Below are 18,594 nucleotides of genomic sequence, written 5' to 3'. Positions count from 1 at the left end.
TCATAAACTTCCAATCAGCTTAATTGTTCATTATAAATTATGTTTAAAAGTTTCAAAAATTATATTAATGTATGGGAATAATGAAACAAATTTGATTTGCCCTATATCCTACTCTCATTTCCTCGCAAAGTCACAAGCCTTCTGTTTTTATGTCCACTCAACAGTTGTAAAAGATTTCCCTATAGATTCGCTGGAAGATGATTTTGAGAAGGAATTCTCATTTCTCAACAACCTCCTAAGCCCTGGTTCTTCAAGTACTGGTGAATTCACCCCAGAATGCCAGACTGCCTTCGGGAGCCCTGGGGCCAGCTTCACGTCGCGGGAGCCTGCTGTGGGGTCAGAGCCTCTTGCTTATTCCTCACGATTCCTTCCTTCACAGCTTTTTGACCTTGGCCTTCATGCTGCTGGAGCTTTTAACAGTAAGTGCCTATGAAACACTTAGACACGCATGACTTAATTTATCTTTGTGAAGCAAAACTGTGTGTATGTAGATGCTAAAATCAACAAGGATATTGATTTAACTTCAGTACTGCTGAGCAAAATCTGTGTCTCCCCCATCAACTGCAAAAGTAACAACTACTACCACCGGTACTCCGGTCGTTACCGTCACCGGAGTCTGTTGACAAGGGCGAAACAAGGGCTGCTTTCCGGCCACCTCTGTCAAACCCACTTTGTAGACTGACTTTCTCCAGAGTCTTCTCTACATAGAAAATCGGGGTCTTATTGTAAACTCTTGACCTGCTAAGTTACTCCTGCCTAGGGCAGGTGATACCGTTTCTTCCCTCTAGCAAATCTCGGTGTGTTCTCTCCCCATGGGTTCAGAGCAGACAAGGATAGTGCCACGGCAGCCGCCTGGGCAAGGGAGCAGGACTGGAGGACGGTGGCAGAAAGCGGGGCGGGGTGTCTTCCAAGGATCACCTGCTTTGTCTGTCAGGGACTCCGTCTGCTGACCTGCTGTCCTACCAGCCCGTGTCCAACCCCGCACCGCCACTGTCCTTTCGCTCCCCACTTCCATCCTGCTGCTAAGTACTGCCAGTTCTGTCTCCATACCATGGCTCCAGTTGCACATTCCTCCTCTCCACTTCTATTACGGCGGCATTTAGAGCCTTAGTTGGCTTCCTGGGCTGCTGCTAGGGTCCTCCCTCCGGGCCGCCCAAACCCCAGGTCACCTTCCAGGCTTCCCCCAGAGTTCGTTCTCCAAGAGGCAGACACTGACGTCAGCACTCTGCTTACATTTTTTTTTTTTTAAGATTTTATTTGACAGATGGAGATCACAAGTAGGCAGAGAGGCAGGCAGAGAGAGAGGAGGAAGCAGGCTCCCTGCTGAGCAGAGGGCCCGATGCGGGGCTCGATCCCAGCACCCTGGGATCACGACCTGGGCCGAAGGCAGAGGCTTTAACCCACTGAGCCACCCGGGTGCCCCTACTCTGCTTACATTTTTTAAAAAAATGAAGAAACACGGGCTCCAGGATAAAACTTGTGCCTGTGTGTGCACTCCTCTCTCTTAGCTTACATCAGAATACTTAGCCACTTTCTATAAATATATCGGCTACTTTTCAGATCCCTCTGAAACATCATTTCTTGTGTTGCTGCTTTCGTTTATGGTGTTCAGTAACGGAGCACGGACTTGAGCCCGTGTTGGATTCCCAGTCCAGTGCTTTCTCCGTGGCAGCCAACAGCCGAATATTTCTTGCGTACTGCCCGGTGTGTGCTTTCTCCCGCCTCTGGCCTCCCACTGCGCCCTGTTTTCGTGGCTGTCATCATAGCTCATCTTGCCTTCTGTCCCTGTCTTCCATCCCCGAGTAGATTTTATTCCTGAGGAAATGGTTCACAACACCTAACAGTATCTTAATGCATTGTACTTTTTGTGAAAATACTTCTGTTCAGGGGCACCTGGGTGGCTCAGTCGGTTAAGCGGCTGCCTTTGGCTTGGGTCATGATCCCAGGGTCCTGGGATTGAGTCCCTTGTTGCCCTCCCTGCTCAGTGGGGAATTTGCTTCTCCCTCTCCCTCTGCCTGCTGCTCTGCTCCCTTCGCTTGTGGCCTTTCTGTCAAATAAGTAAAAAATTAAAATGAAAAAATGAAAAATACTTATGTTCATCCTATATCTGCAAGACCATCATACGTCATCCGATCCGTAAGCACCTCAAGGTCACAATCTGTGGGGTGATTTGTCTTTGTGCTTTCTAGGACTGCAGCATAAAGTTAGCTCAATAGATAAAATAGCAATTCAATGAGCACTCAGTAGGAATTTGTTAAATAGCCTAAAAGTAAGAATGCAGTATCATTTGATAAAGAGGCACTCTACCGAGGATAGTTCAGATGTTTTACTATAAAGTTTTAGAAAAAAGTTACTTTTATATGCCTTATCAGTGGCGTAATAGTTACCCAGATTTACAAACAGATTCCTTCTCCACGTGAAACACCACTGCCCTCTCTCCTTGACTTGCCGCATCTCTAGCAGCACTGGATTTCTTCTTCTTTTCTGGCCGTACATCATCACTGGTATTTCTTCACCACTCAGAGCCTCTGTTCTGGTCCCTGCCTGCGGGCTGACAGGATGTTCCCAAGCAATGGCCCAGGCAGTTAATACTCTGTTTAATCGGTGTCTTGCTTAAGATCCCCAGGCAGTAAACAATTAAGAGGAAACCAAAATCTGGTCTTCTGCCTCCACGGCAGGACCCTTCCTACTTCACCCGCCTTTTCTTTATGTCTACTTCTTGTTCTCCTGCAGTGTAAACCAGGAGAGTGAGCTAGCCTGAGTTAAAAGATCTATGTTCTGGGAACTCTAAGAACGAACTTGGGCTTCCCGTGATCTTTTCTGTTCAAGGAGGGCAGTAGGCAGGGTAATCTGGGTTCGTTTCTAGTGCTGTATTTTAATTATAGCCTAAATAATTCCCCATGTTATGGCAAACATTTCACTGTTTTAGTAATGGGTATTCATAATGATACTTTTTACTGCCTGCATAATATTTTGTCACATTTATCTCCCATAATTCCTTCCCTACTGTTACTTTTTCATTTTATAGATAATGCTGCAATAAACATAATCATACGTGTGCTTTTTTTTCCCTTCGCTTATTTCCTTAAGATAAATTTCTAGAACTAGGATTACTAAATCCGAGGATATAAACATACTTAAAGGTTTCAAGATTCTAATTGGCAGGTCTGTTTCCTCTCTCCCAACTCCTTAGAAATTCTTTTTTTTTTTTTTTTTTTTTTTTAATTTTTTTTTTCTTTTTTACAGATAGAGAGAGAGAGAGAGAGATTACAAGTAGGCAGAGCAGCAGCCAGAGAGGGGAGGAAGCAGGCTCCCTGCCAAGCAGAGAGCCCGATACGGGGCTCGATCCCAGAGACCCTGAGATCATGACCTGAGCTGAAGGCAGAGGCTTAACCCACTGAGCCACCCAGGCGCCCCAGAAATTCTCTTTTTATGCCTCATCTATTTGCAGTTGTTTAAAAAGAAAACTTGTATTTCAAAACCACTTAGAAAACTATAAGTAAGTCTAATTCTAGCTGGAACTAAACTTAGATGATTTGACTAAAATACGTAACTGCAGATACATTTTGTGTCTCCCGTGTCTTACATTGTAGAATCTCACCCTGATAGAAAGATTTGAGGACTCATTAGATATTTTTACCTTTTCTTATTTTTTCTGATGCTGCTTCCTTCTTGACTAACAATGGATAATTCCTTACTTCCCTCCCCTAGGCTGGGCCTCCCAAGAGGGATTAGAACTTCCTCTTTCACACACTGATAACCAGCCAGTGCCTTCACAGAGTCCAAAGAAATTAACAAAGTGTAAGTTACATATTTATATTCTTTGCCATTATATTAGCAATTGGTTGAATGCAGATAAATTTAGAAAAGGATCATTTTATAGTGTTTGCTTCATAGTGTTCAGAAAAATATTTTGTTAATAATAAAATGAAAGGGGGCGCCTGGGTGGCTCAGTGGATTAAGCCACTGCCTTCGGCCTTCGGCTCAGGTCATGATCTCAGGGTCCTGGGATCGAGCCTGGCATCGGGCTCTCTGCTCCGCAAGGAGCCTGCTTCCTCCTCTCTCTCTGCCTGCCTCTCTGCCTACTTGTGATCTCTCTCTCTGTCAAATGAATAAATTAAAAAAAAATCTTTAAAAAAAATAATAAAATGAAAGTTATAGGGGCACTCGGTTGGCTCAGTTGGTTAAGCGTCCCAACTCCTGATTTTGGCTCAGGTCGTGATCTCAGGGTTGTGAGGCTCCGCTGCGGAGTCTGCGCAGTTCTCTCTCTTCCTCTCCTTCTCCTCCCCCTACTTGTGCACACAAGTTCTCTCTCTCTCTCTCAACTAAATATATAGGGATGGCTGGGTGGCTCAGGCGGTTAAGCGTCTGCCTTTGGCTCAGGTCATGATCCCAGGGTCCTGGGATTAAGCACCGCTTCAGGCTCATTGCTCAGCCGGGAACCTGCTTCTCCCTCTGCCTGCTACTCCCCCTGCTTGTGCTCTCTTTCTGACAGATAAATAAATAAAATCTTCGTAAAAAATAATAAATAAAATCTTGAAATAAATAAAATGTAAGTCATACCTGGCTATCCCTCATCATGGAAAAAATTGAATAGAACTTGTGGGCTTGTCATAGTAAACTAAATTGTGTACTTTAATTTTTTGTATTTTGTGTTAAGGTTTGTCGGTAACGGGTGACAGCATTAGAGACAGAAGGTATTCTTTGAGTACAAGATGCCTATGGAATGCCTATGCGTTCAGGCATTCAGCAAAGGGCCCGGCGCACACTCATCGCTAACACTGACTGGGAACTCCCCACGCTGTCACCTGCAGAACCGACCCATGTTGTAATCACCGTGTGGGCTGTGCGGAGAACACAGACACTCTGCCAGGATTTTAGATATATGATAATCTTAGTCACTGCTGCTGATTTTTAAAAATTTTAATTGGAAATAATTTCAGATGTACAGACGTGTTGCGTAAGTGAAAGCAGCACAAAGAATACGTGCGCACCCTTTATGAGGTTCATCTGCTGTTAGCATTTTGCTGGCGTAGACGCATGTCTGTTATTTTATTCTGCACCACTCAAGGGCGAGTTACACGCATCGTGACTATTTGCCCCAAAGTACTTCGGTGTACATTTCCTAAGAACTGGCACATTCTCTCGCATAACCACAGAACGCTTGCAAACGTCAGGAAATGTAATGGCAATAACCCGATACTCTTCCTGTAAGCTACCACGCACCCGTCTTCCTGCTGGGTGAGCTGCGCAGTCCCGTCCCCTGCAGCACTCTCTCCGTCTGGAAGTGAGCCTAGGCTCATATGCCCACTTGTCCGGTCTCTCTGGCCTCTTTTAACCTGAAACATTTCCACAGCTTTTCTTCGCGGTTAAGTTCAGGTTCTTCATTCTTGCCTGGAGGACAGCCCCGGCGCCGCTCCTCTCAGGGCTGCACAGCCGAAGCTGATGTTGTCCGTTTCTCCCTCGCCGGGGAGCCTAGTGGTGAGCGCCCATCCAAGGAGTTGTCCAGTATTCCTCCCAAGTAATTCCCACTTCACGCTCTTTATCCTCTCTGCAGCCACGGAGCGTCCGTGAGGGGACACTCTGTGCCCGAGTCCAGCTCGGCGTCACAACTGCTACTTCCATTTAGCGTCCGGCGTTGCTTTTGGCCCGAGTCAGTCTTCAGTATGACGGGGGTAAAAAGTGATGATTTTCTAACCACAGCGCTCCCTCCGCATTTTTATCATCGTAGAAAACACAGAACCACCTTAACCATTTGTAGGCGAACAGTTCAGTCAGGTTAAGTATGTGCATAGTGTCGTGGAACGATCTCCAGAGCTTTTTCACTTTGCAGATCTGAAACTTTAGGTCCAAACAACAAATCCCCTTTCCTCTGCTGCTGACCACACTGGAGTTTGTTTCTATGAGTGTGACCGCCCCGGGCACCTCACCCGGGATTTGTCTTCTCGGGACTGGCTCATTTCATTTAGTCCAACGTCCTCGCAGTTCACCCATGTTGTAGCATGTGACAGGATTTTCTCCCTTTTAAGGTTTAATATTTCTTTATATGGATATATTAATTTTTTAAAACCTACTTAGCTATTTGATCATAATTTTAAATAGCCTTATTGACATATAATTCACTTGCCATAGAGTTCACTGCTTCTGCCCGCCCTCAGTACTCTGCTACAAACAATCTTCTTCTCCATTTATGTACTACCTATATGGACTAGCATTTTTTTTTTAAAGATTTTATTTATTTATTTGACAGAGAGATCACAAGTAGGCAGAGAGGCAGGCAGAGAGAGAGAGGAGGAAGCAGGCTCCCCGCTGAGCTGAGAGCCCGATGCAGGGCTCGATCCCAAGACCCTGGGATCATGATCTGAGCCAAAGGCAGAGGCTTTAACCCACTGAGCCACCCAAGCACCCCAGCATTTTTTTTTTTTTAAAGATTTTATTTCTCACAGTGAGCACAGGCAGAGTGGCAGGCAGAGGCAGAGGGAGAACCAGGCTCCCCACTGAGTAAGGAGCCTGATGCGGGACTCGATCCCACCATGCCGGGATCATGACCTGAACTAAAGGCAGCCGCCCAACCAACTGAGCCACCCAGGCGTCCCTGGGATTAACATTTTTTAAAAAAGAATTGATTTGACAGAGCACAAGCCGGGGAGCAGCAGAGGCAGAGGGAGAAGGAGGCTCCCCACTGAACAGGGACCGCAATGTGGGAATTGATCCCAGGACCCTGGGATCATGATATGAGCCGAAGGCAGGCGCTTAACTGACTCAGCCACCCAAGTACCCCTATATGGATTCATATTTTTTAGTAGTTTATGATATCGTATCAATATTTCTAAATTTTCAAACCTACAGAAAGGCTTGTGAATGTAATAAAAAATATTCCTGTGACTTCACCAAGATTTTCCAAAATGTGAATCGTTATTTGTCTTATTCTGTGTGTGTATAATATATATATAATTTCTTCTGAACTGAAATTATTCTGAGACTAGTAAGTACCAGACATCATGCTCCTTTAAGCCTAAATACTTCATTATCTTTTTCCTAAAAATAAGGATATTCTTTTACATAATTGCAATTCAGTTATCAAAATCAGGAAATTAACATCATACTGTTATTATCTAATTTATAGACCTTATTCAGATTTGCCAATTGTCCCACTAATGTTTTTTGTTTAAAGATTTTATTCATTTATTTGCAAGAGAGCATGAGCGGGGTGAGGGGCAGAGGGAGAAGCAGGCTTCCTGCTGAGCAGGGAGCCAGACGCAGGGCTTGATTCTGAGACTCCTGTATCATGACTTGAGTCAAAGGCAGGCACTTAACCCACCGAGCCACCCAGGTGCCCCTGTGCTTTTCTCTAACAAAAGAGAGAGAGGTTCCCCCACCCTGTGCAGGATCCAATCCAGGATCTGACACTGCGTTGTCAAGTCTCTTTAACTGCTTTTAATCTGGGACAGTTCCTTACTCTTTGTCTTTCACCATCCTGACTCCTCTAGAGCACAGAGGTCATTTATTTTGTCGAATAGTCTTCACATTTGGTTTATCTGATTTTTTTTTTCCGTAATCAAATTGAGGTTAGGGATTTTGGCAAGACTAGCCTAACAAGAGTGATGTTGTGCCTTTTTATTTTTTAAAGATTTTATTTATTTGACAGAGGGAGAGAGATCACAAGTAGGCAGAGAGGCAGGCAGAAGCAGGACCCTTGCCGAGCAGAGAGCCCGATGCGGGGCTCGATCCCAGGACCCTGAGATCATGACCTGAGGCGAAGGCAGAGACTTACCCACTGAGCCACCCAGGTGCCCCGTAACAACTTAATATCAGGAGGCACATGACATCTGAACTGTCCCATTGCTTGTGATGGTAACTTTGGTCAGTTGATTGAGATGGTGTCTCCCAGGTGACTACACTATAAAATTACTATTAGATTTTTCCATTTGTAATATTTTGTGGGAAAAATATTTTGAAACTGTGTAAATGGCTTGTTTCCATCCAAGTTTCACCCACTAATTTAACATTCTTTGCATGAAATATTTATTACTATGGTTATTGCCAAATGGTGGTTTTTCTCTTTTCTCAATCCTTCTACATTTATTAGTTGACATTCTACTGTACAGAACGGCTTTTTCTTGTCCCTCATTTTTTCTTTATTTGTTATGTATCATTGTAGACTCTTGGAATTTTAGTCTTCCCAGTACTTTGTGTACTGGGATAAATCGGAAAATTCATTAACGCCAAGCAAATCAGAGAATGACACGAGCTGAATCAAAATACAGCCATCCCTTTGGGATTCAGCCTATTTATAATTTTTTTCCCTAAAACCCACGAAAACTAAATTTGTGTTTAATCATTTAAAACAGAGGCTGTAAAAATGTCGTAAGTGGACATAGGGAAAGAACTATTGGGAAACAGAAGTACTGGGAAAGCTATTTGTCTACAATCATTGAGGCTTCAATTTAATAAAATTAAGCCCGAGAATGTTAATAAAAATCTAAATTCTTAACAGCCTAGCCTTCTGAGATGACTGTCTATGCCACTGTGCATTCTTTTAGTAGTTTCAGCCTTTTGCCTAAATGTATATCCTTGAAATCTCTGCCGCGGATCCACCTATAGACTATTGACACGTGATTTTCCAGTCTCCACAGGGAGGAGAGAGGAATTGGTTGACAGGAGGTTGTATCTGTGACATAATCCACTCCATAAACTGTAGGAAAACTTTGTGAGATGCACATGGACAAGACAAAGGAAACAGCTGTAGACCAGAATGAGAACTGTTGAGTATGTAACTGTGATAGGAGGATTTTCTTCCTCCTGTTTAATATTTTATAATAGATCTTTAAACACCAAGGTTACAAATGTCATGTTCCTGCGAAGTGGGAACAAAGGGTACTTTCACTTTTGAACCTTACCTGAGCGACTCCTATAAATTATCTGTGTTTATAAGACGATTACTGCCTGCCTGTTCATTTTTTTTTTTTTTTTATTTGACAGAGAGAAATCACAAGTAGGCAGAGAGGCAGGCAGAGAGAGAGGAGGAAGCAGGCTCCCCGCGGAGCAGAGAGCCTGATGTGGGGCTCGATCCCAGGACCCTGGGATCGTGACCTGAGCTGAAGGCAGAGGCTTTAACCCACTGAGCCACCCAGGCGCCCCCTGCCTGTTCATTTTTAATCATTTCTCAGAGCAACATAAAATTAGTTACACAGAAAGGACTCAGCGAACCACAAGGTACCTGCATTATTAGCTTTTCAAAATTATCAAGGAGGAACGCCTGGGCGGCTCAGTCAGTAAAGCGTCAGCCTGGGGCTCAGGTCTTGATCCCCGAGTCCAGGAAGTCGCTTCCGCCTCTCACTGGGCCCCTCCCCTGCCCCCACCCGTGCTCGCTCGCTCTCCAATGAATAAAATCTCGTAAAAAAATAAAAATAAAAGCTAGCATCTTAAGAGAACAAAGTAGAAGTATATGGCATTGAAAAAAAGAAAGTAAAATCACGTAAATGGTGCAGTAATGTGATTTTAAACACCTGAGACTCTTAAATGTGTTTTTTCTTCGTTAATAGCTCCCAACAACGGTGACCAAGACATGTCAGCCTGGTTCAATCTATTTGCAGACTTGGATCCACTTGCAAACCCTGATGCCATTGGACACTCAGATGATGAACTTCTCAATGCTTGACTGGGATTGTGTCGTCGCTTCAGTGGCCTTGAGACATCAATTTTCAACATGTTGCCTTTGTGGAAAGGAGTTTATCTTGTAACCCATACACAAAAGCATCGTGTTTGTGAATCTAACAGTTTTCAGCCAACTTTAAAGAGATGGTAAGGACTACATTTGGATAGATTAAGTATTTCTTTAATATCTTGGATTTGTAGCTGTTGATAATATGTGGGAAATATTATGAGCCATTGAGTCTGAAAGAGATACCAAAACTTATTTCAAAATACTAGCTAGGAATACTTCTGTAAATAAGGAATTGGGCTTATTTGGAAAGCTGTATATGTGTAAGTTACCTTGCTGGCTGTGAGAATTCTGTATGGGGATGAAGACAGCATGTAAACTGGGTTGTGATTTGGGGGTGGTTTTTAAATAAAACCATAGCAGGGGGAGTTTTCTGTTGTGAAAATAGCACTAGAACCAAAACAGTTTTGTCTTTAGTTAGAAAAGTGGAGTAAGATTTGAGAACTCAGTTCGCTTTAATGAAATCACAGAGAAACTTGGTGCTTTTCTCCACTTGGAGGCTAAAATGTAATATTACTTAGTTTTTTTCCTTCATAGAAAATCATGGACACCCCTCAATTCCATTACTGAATTTTCATGGCAAAGTAGCAGGATGATGTGTTTGCTAAGTCTGTCTTCTGCAGAAACTCATACACCCATCTCCTAAACCCCAAGAATGGCCAGTAATATTCAGGACATTGTACAGGTGTCTTCAGCCTGGTTTCTCACACGTTGTTACCACGATGTAAAGTACTCACATTCTTTCTGAAAAGAAAGCAAGGGAAGGACAATCCCTAAGCAACTGGCAACAGTATTCCTGAAATTACCCAGAAACTTCTATCTGAATGAGGGAAAAATTCCAAGCTTATTCTTGTACATATTTGTATACTTATTACCTATTTTTTTTTTCTTGGCACAATTTAATCCAGATTTCTTTTCTGGCCGTCACAGAAGGTTCTACATGATCAATCAGAAAGGGTCTTATTTTTCCACTTTTCTCTTTCTGTGGGTGACACCTTCTGAGGCTCTATTTGATTACTGGGGAAAAATGGTTATCCTTACTGGAGGGAAGTTCGTGTAAGCCAGTGAACCCATAGCCACTGGAAATACATTATCACTTAATTTCCTGTTCTTTTTTCTTGCCCAGCCTTCGGCTTTGAGGCAGTTCTCCAGGTGTCTTATTTTTATCATCCAATCCATTACATCTCCATAAGGGAACGTTTTAACTAAAGTGTTCACAGTAGTTTCCATGTGCTCCTACTTTTATTTTATTTATTTATTTAATTAATTAATTTTTGTGCTCCTAGTTTTAAACAAACAGGCTTATTTATTGTTTACAAGAGAATGGCTTGTAATGTCCAAGTCACTGTAAACAGGACACTGTTTGGAAATGCACCAGAGAGGGGAAAGTGCAGTCCACCTCCAAGCACAGCACGCTCTGGGTGAGCAACACCCGGAGCTGCCCTGAGCCCTGCAGGAGGTCACTGGTGTGGGGCAGCACCGCATAGGCCAGAAAGACCTTATCTGAGGATCAGAAACACGGACTCAGGAAGAGGTTATGTAGTCTTTTCATGCTTATTCTTATTTCCTTATTTGGTTATCCTTTCAGTCAGAAGCATTTTTTACCTCTTCCTTTTTATTCAGTGAAATTCTCCAGAAGATTCATCACCAAGGGCTGTGATCACAATCACAATCTAAATTCTGTACCTATGGTGACTCTGTACTGTCAACTTGGAACGCTTCGAAAATAATGCGAACTCTGGATCTCGAGTTTGTGCCATTTTTCTTTCACTAATTTTCTTTCACTAATACATTCGCTCAAAAATATTTGTTTATCTCCTTCACGTGCATGCAAAGCAGTCCCTGTTATCTCAAATAAACAAAGACACCTGAACACCGAGGAAAGCCACTTTCCAAGCCAGAATCCCCGTCTACCCGTGTATTCACACTGCACTCAATTTCCAAAGAAAAAAGTCCTCAAAAAAAAAAAAAAAATAGAAATACACAATAGATTTTTATTATTCAGTTTAGATTCTCAACATTTTTTCTCTCAGAGTATACAGCTGCCCATTTGATCCAAAAGCAACATTAACTGTCTGAGCGAGTTCAGTTATAATTTCAACAAATCGCACAACCCCATTTTTGAAGAGCACATTGAAAACTGTTGTTAAAATGAAGGTAACCGTATTTTTTTAAGATAAATTATTTGAAGTTCAGTCGTCTAGAGGCCAGAAACAGAAATCTGGCTATATTATCCCTAGACTGCTAGTATAAAGGAAACAAACCGCCTATTCAGTAGGGAGTGAAGGAAAGACATGAGAAACACAGAGCAGAAGGGTGATGGGTTGCTATTTATTTAAATCTAGATCAAACATTCAGTAAGAAATAGCCTTAACCAAAGGTAGGCTGAGAACTCTTTCAAAGTAAATGGATGTTTTTATATTAAATGGGGGAAAATAATATCTCCTCCTTTTTATTACCAAATTAAGAATGCATGTAAGCTCAGAAAAGCCCCAGAAGAACTAAAATTTGTCTAATCTTTCTTACGACCACTTTACCAGTGAGACGGGAATACCAGGGCATATTAAGATGAGATCGGTGTAACTTTGTATTTTTTGAAATCTTTCATTACTTGTAAAACATAGCTCTGATATGGTTAGACATGAACTGTATTTAAAAAAAAATAGGCTTCAGTATTTGCACAATGAAATTCAGTGTTTGTATTTCAACGACGGATATTTATTTCACATAACTATCTTTATAGACCATCTGGAAATGCAGAGGTCTTACATCATAAGAACAAAGGAAGTTTGTGCTCTATTTTCCTGGGCCTCTTTTAATAAAGATTACAAGATGGCATAAGACAAAAAAGCTGATTTCCTAAAGTATTCGATACAAATCCAATTATTGTTAACCTATTAGAAAATTCGGGTTTTACCTCAGGACCATAGTATTTAAAAGGTAGTTTGAATTGATACAGATAACAAAGAATGAAAATAAAGCCAAGGCGATGAATACCTTTGTGAGACTCATTCTTTGTAACTTACTTCCTACAGAAGGGATGTTATAAGATACGGGAAATAACAGAATGTGCTCTCTGTGTAAATATACTCAGTAACAAAATACAAACCATCAATATTAAAATTCTGAGCCTAGAAACAATAACCAAGGAAATATAAGCACAGTATTTAACCTGATTTGCGGAAGGCAGGAATAAAAAGAAGCCAGAATCAATCTAGTTTGTATCTTCTTCCATGGTATTGTAGGCCCTGTGTTTTCTTACCTTGAACAATGAAGCGCCCCCAGAATCTTGGGATGCTGAAATTAAGCTAGGAAGGGAATACAGACTTTAAATATTAATTCAGCAGTATTGAAGGTAATACACAATAAACATACAATGGCAAGGTATTTAAATGTGGCAATAAAAACCTATTGAACAGGATGGGTCACATTAATTTGCCAACCATAAAATATCTCCTTCTTTATGTGTCATTTAAAAAGACTTGTAAGAAGTTGAATTAAAAACTCTTCTTGGCATTTAAAGTTTAAACATGGTTCCTCATTCAGCACTATAAAGAACCAATCAATGTCCAAAGAATAAATACAAAAAGGAGATCCAGGTGGTATTAATAGGTAAGATTTTGAAGTGCATGTTTTTACATTAAAGGAAAAAAGCTTCCTTTTCCCCATATCAAGGTAATACCCTCTCATTTAAGAAAAATCATTCGCAACCCTACCATCCAGCATAACCGCTATTAACATTATACACTGTTAAGAGTGCCTTTGGTCTCACATATAAATTAAACTGATGCATGTGATTCTGTCTCCTGTCTGAAATGAGCATACCAAATTAAGATTAAAAAATTACTTTTGACCAGATCCATCTATATACTGCCTGTAAGAGGCTCATTTCTGACTGAAAGACATGTACATTTTGAAAGCGAGGGGATGGAGAAACATTTATCATACAAATGAATGTCAAAAGAAAGCTGGGGTAGCAATACTGTATATAGACTATTTTTTAAGTTAATTTATTTAAGTAATCTCTGTACCCAACATGGGGCTCTCGACCCCAAGATCGAGAGTCACTTGTTCTTCCGACTGAGCCAGTCAGGCACCCCCTGGCAAACTATACTTTCAAACAAAGACTGTAATGAGACCAAGAAGGATACTATATAACAATAAAGGGGAGAATCCAACAAGAAGATAGAACAATTTTGGGGCGCTTGGGTGGCTCAGCAGGTTAAGCCCCTGCCTTCAGCTCAGGTCATGATCTCGAGGTCCTGGGATCGAGCCCCGCATCGGGCTCTCTGCTCAGCGGGGAGCCTGCTTCCGCCTCTCTCTCTGCCTGCCTCTCTGTCTACTTCTGATCTCTCTGTCAAATAAATAAATAAAAATCTTAAAAAAAAAAAAAAAAGAAGATAGAACAATTTTAGGGATGCTTGGGTGGCTCAGTCGGTTAAGCATCTGCCTTTGGTTCGGGTCATGGTCTCAGGGTCCTGGGATCGAGCCCCACATCAGGCTCCCTGCTGCTCAGCAGGGAAGTCTGCTTTTCCCTCTGCCCGTCCCCCTGCTTAAGCACTCTCTCTCCTGCTCTCTCTCAAATAAAAAAATTTTTAAAAAATAATATAACAATAGTAAATATTTATGCACCCAATATTATGCACACAAATACATAAAACAGTTAAACTGACAGTAATACAACAGCAGCAATACAGTAGTAGTACTTCAATGCCCACTCACATCGATGCACGGAGCATCCAAACAGAAAGTCAGCAAGTAAACAGTGGCTTCAAATGGACACTCTAGACCAAATGGGTTTTAGACATTCAGAACATTTCATACCAAAGAGAAGAGCACACAATCTTTTCAAGTGCACATGGAACATTCCCCAGCACAGATCACGTGTCAGGCCACAAAGTAGGTCTCAACAAATTAAAAAAAAAATTAGTCATACCATGCATCGTTTCTGACCACATGCTATGAAATCAACCACAAGAAAAATATGGAAGAGCACAAACACATGGATATTAAATAACATGCTACGACAACAATGCATGGGTCAACCAGGAAGTCAAAGAAAACATAAAAAGTTGCATGGAAACAAATGAAAATGAAAACACAATGGTCCAAAAAATTTGGGGGATGCACCAAAATTGGCTCTAAAAGGGAGGTTTAGAGCAATACAGGCCTACCTCAAGAAGCAAGAATAATCTCAAAATGCTCTAACCTTACTCCTCTAAAGGAGCTAGAAAAATAAGAATAAAACCCAAACCTAGCAAAAGGAAGGAAATATTAAAGATTAGAACAGAAATAAATAACATAGAAACTAAAAAAACAGAGCAACGGGTGGCTCAGTTGCTAAGCGCCTGCCTTCGGCTCAGGTCATGATCCCAGGGTCCTGGGATTAAGCCCCGCATCAGGCTCCCTGCTCAGTGGGGAGTCTGCTTCTCCCTCTCTCTCTGCCTGCTGCTCACCCTGTTTGTGCACACACACACTCTCTCTCAAAAAAAAATAAAATCTTAAAAACAAAACAAAAAAACCCCAGTAGAACAGATCAATGAAACCAGGAGCTGTTTCTTTGAAAAGATCACAAAATTGATAAACTCTAACTGGACCCACTGAAGGAGAAAGAGGACCCAGATAAAACCACCAATGAAAGCGGAGAAATACCAACCAATACCAGAGAAATACAAACAATTTTAACAGAATATGATGAAAACCTATATACCAACAAATTGGACAACCTGAGAGAAATGGGTAAATTTTCGAGACATAAAGATACAAATATAGTGATGTAAAGGAGCACTCGCACCCCAATGTTTATAGCAGCAATGTCCACAAAGCCAAACTGTGGAAAGAGCCCAGATGTCCTCTGACAGACCGATGGATAAAGAAGACGGGGTACATAAATGCAGTGGAATATTACTCAGCCGTCAAGGACAAACACCGTTTACATCAACATGGATGAAACTGGAGGGCATGACGCTGAGAAAACAAGTCCATCAGAGAAAGATAATTATATGGTGTCACTCATATGTGGAATAGAAGAAACAGCACAGAGGATCAGAGGGGAAGGGAGGGAAAACTGGGAAGAGATCAGAGAGGGAGACAAACTGTGAGAGATTCTTAATTATAGGAAACACACTGAGGGTTCCTGGAGGGGAGGTCAGTGGGGGTGACTGCGTGATGGGCAGTAAGGAGGGCACATGATGTGTGAGCACTGGGTGCTACACACAACTGATGAATTATCGAACTCTACATCTGGAACTAAGGATGCACCAAATGTTGGCTAATTGAATTTAAATTTAAAAAAAAGAAAAAAAAAATTCTAGGAGCCTATACTTACCGAAACTAAAGCAAGAAGAAATAGAAAATTTGAACTGATCAATTACCAGCAATGAAATTCAATCAGTAATTTGAAGTCTCCCAAGGCACAAAGGTCCAGGCCCAGACACCGTCACCTGCAAATTCTACCAAACATTTAAAGAAGAATTAATACTTCAGGCTCCTGCTCCTGCTCCGCAGGGGGCCTGCTTCCTCCTCTCTCTCTGCCTGCCTCTCTGCCTAGTTGTGATTTCTCTCTGTCAAATAAATTTAAAAAAAAATTATTAAAAAAAAAAATGGGGCGCCTGGGTGGCTCAGTGGGTTAAAGCCTCTGCCTCCGGCTCAGGTCATGACCCCAGGGTCCTGGGATCGAGCCCCGCACCGGGCTCTCTGCTCCGCAGGGAGCCTACTTCCTTCTCTCTCTCTCTGCCTGCCTCTCTGCCTAGTTGTGATTTCTCTCTGTCAAATAAATAAAATAAAATAAAATTATTAAAGAAGAATTAATACTTACTACTCTCAAACTATTCCCAAAAATACAAGAGGAGGGAAAACTTGCGAATGCATCCTGTGAGGACAGCATCACCCTATCAGTACTAGATAAAGACAACACAAAAAAAGAGAACAATGGGCCAATATCTCTCATGAATTATAGATGCAAAAATCCTCAATAAAATAGCAAATCAAATTCAACAATACATTTAAAAATCACACACCACAATCAAGTGAGATGTTATTCCTGGGTTGCAAGGGTAGTTCGATATTTGCAAATCACTCAACATGATACATCACATAAACAAGAGAAAGGATAAAAAGGATATAATCATTTCAACAGATGTAGGAAAAAGCGTTTGACAAAGTACAACACCCATTCATCACAAAAACCCTAAACAAAGTGCAGAGGGAATATACTTCAATATAATAAACGCCATATAGGAAAAACCCAGTTAATATCATACTTAAGGGTGAAAAACTGAGAGCTTTTCTCCTAAGGTCAGGAACAGGACAGAGATGTCCACTCTCACCACTTTTATTCAACACAATCCTAGCCACAGCAATCAGACAACAAAAAGAAATCAAAGGCACCCAAACTGGTAAGGAAGAAGTAAAATTCTCACTATTTGCAGTGATACTAGAACTGATAAATGAATTCGGTAAAGTCAGAGGATACAAAATCAATGTACAGAAATCTGTTGCATTTCTTACACACTAAAAATAAAGCAACAAGACGTGAAATTAAGAAAACAATCCCATTTACAGCCGCACTGAGAACAATGAAGTATGTAACGAAAGACGTAAATGACCAGTACTCTGAAAACTAGAAAACACTAATGAAAGACATTCCATTTTCATGGATTGGAAGAAGAACAAATATTGTTAAAATGTCTACACTACCCAAAGCAATCTACAGATTTGATGCAATCCCTATCAAAATACCAACAGCATTTTTCAAAGAGCAAATAATCGTATAACTTGTATGGAACCATACAAATTCCAAAAGATCTTGAATAAATAGCCAAAGCAATTCTGAAAAAGAAAAAAAAAACTGGAGCTATCACAATTGCAAATTTCAAGTTACATTACAAAGTGGTGGTAATTTAAAATAGTACGGTACTGGCATTGAAAAAATAGATCAATGCAACAGGACCGAAAACCCTGAAATAAACCCACAATTATTTGGTCAGTTAATCTTTGACAAAGGAGGAATGACTAACAATGGAAAAAAGACAGTCTCTTCAACAAATGGTTTTGGGAAAACCTGCTTCAACACTGGGGAAGAAAAAAAAAAAAAAAAGAAACGGGACTACTTTCTTACACCAAATAAACTGGAAATGGAATAAAGACCTAAATGTGAGACCTGAAGCCATAACAGTACTTGAAAAGAACCACAATCTCAATGACATTGGTTGTAGCAACATTTCCAAGATGTCTCCTGAGGCAAGAGAAATAAAAGCAAAAATAAACTATCGGGGGGGGGGGGGGGCGCCTGGGTGGCTCAGTGGGTTGGGCCTCTGCCTTCAGCTCAGGTCATGATCTCAGGGTCCTGGGATCGAGCCCCGCATCCGGCTCTCTGCTCAGCGGGGAGCCTGCTTCCTCTTCTCTCTGCCTGACTCTGCCTACTTGTGATCTCTCTCTCTCTGTCAAATAAATAAATAAAATTTAAAAAAATAAACTTGGGACTATATCAAAATGGAAAATTTCTACACAGCATAAGACACAGTCAACAAAATTAAAAAGGCAATGTATCAGAAGATACTTGCAAATGTCCTATCCGATAAAGGGTTAGTATCCAAAATAGAAAAGAACTCAATACCCACCAAACAAACAATCCAATTTAAAAATGGGCAGATCCTCCTCTCTCTCTGCCTACTTGTGATTTTTCTCTGTTAAATAAATAAGTAAAATCTTTTTTAAAGGGGAAGGGGTATCTGGGTGGCTGTGGGTTAAGCCTCTGCCTTCAGCTCAGGTCATCATCTCAGGGTCCTGGGATCGAGCCCTGCATCGGGCTCTCTGATCAGCCGGGCGCCTGCTTCCCCCCATCTCTCTGCCTGCCTCTCTGCTTACTT

The 18,594-nt window shown here is 41.5% G+C and overlaps 1 protein-coding gene across 1 annotated transcript in view; it reads left to right on the top strand.

Annotated features, from left to right (window-relative positions):
• The window catches only part of ICA1L (islet cell autoantigen 1 like), a 69,030-nt gene extending 55,270 nt beyond the window's left edge, over positions 1 to 13,760 (top strand). The window contains exons 10-12 of the mRNA XM_046018198.1: positions 165 to 419; positions 3,712 to 3,801; positions 9,546 to 13,760. Coding sequence (XP_045874154.1) covers positions 165 to 419; positions 3,712 to 3,801; positions 9,546 to 9,661 — 461 coding nt within the window. The 3' untranslated portion in view covers positions 9,662 to 13,760. The remainder of the gene's footprint in view (positions 1 to 164; positions 420 to 3,711; positions 3,802 to 9,545) is intronic.
• Positions 13,761 to 18,594: the final 4,834 nt, after the last annotated feature.

This window comes from Meles meles, chromosome 9 (genome assembly GCF_922984935.1).
Source record: "Meles meles chromosome 9, mMelMel3.1 paternal haplotype, whole genome shotgun sequence".
Lineage (NCBI taxonomy): Eukaryota > Metazoa > Chordata > Mammalia > Carnivora > Mustelidae > Meles > Meles meles.
This window is presented reverse-complemented; position numbering and strand designations above follow the sequence as displayed.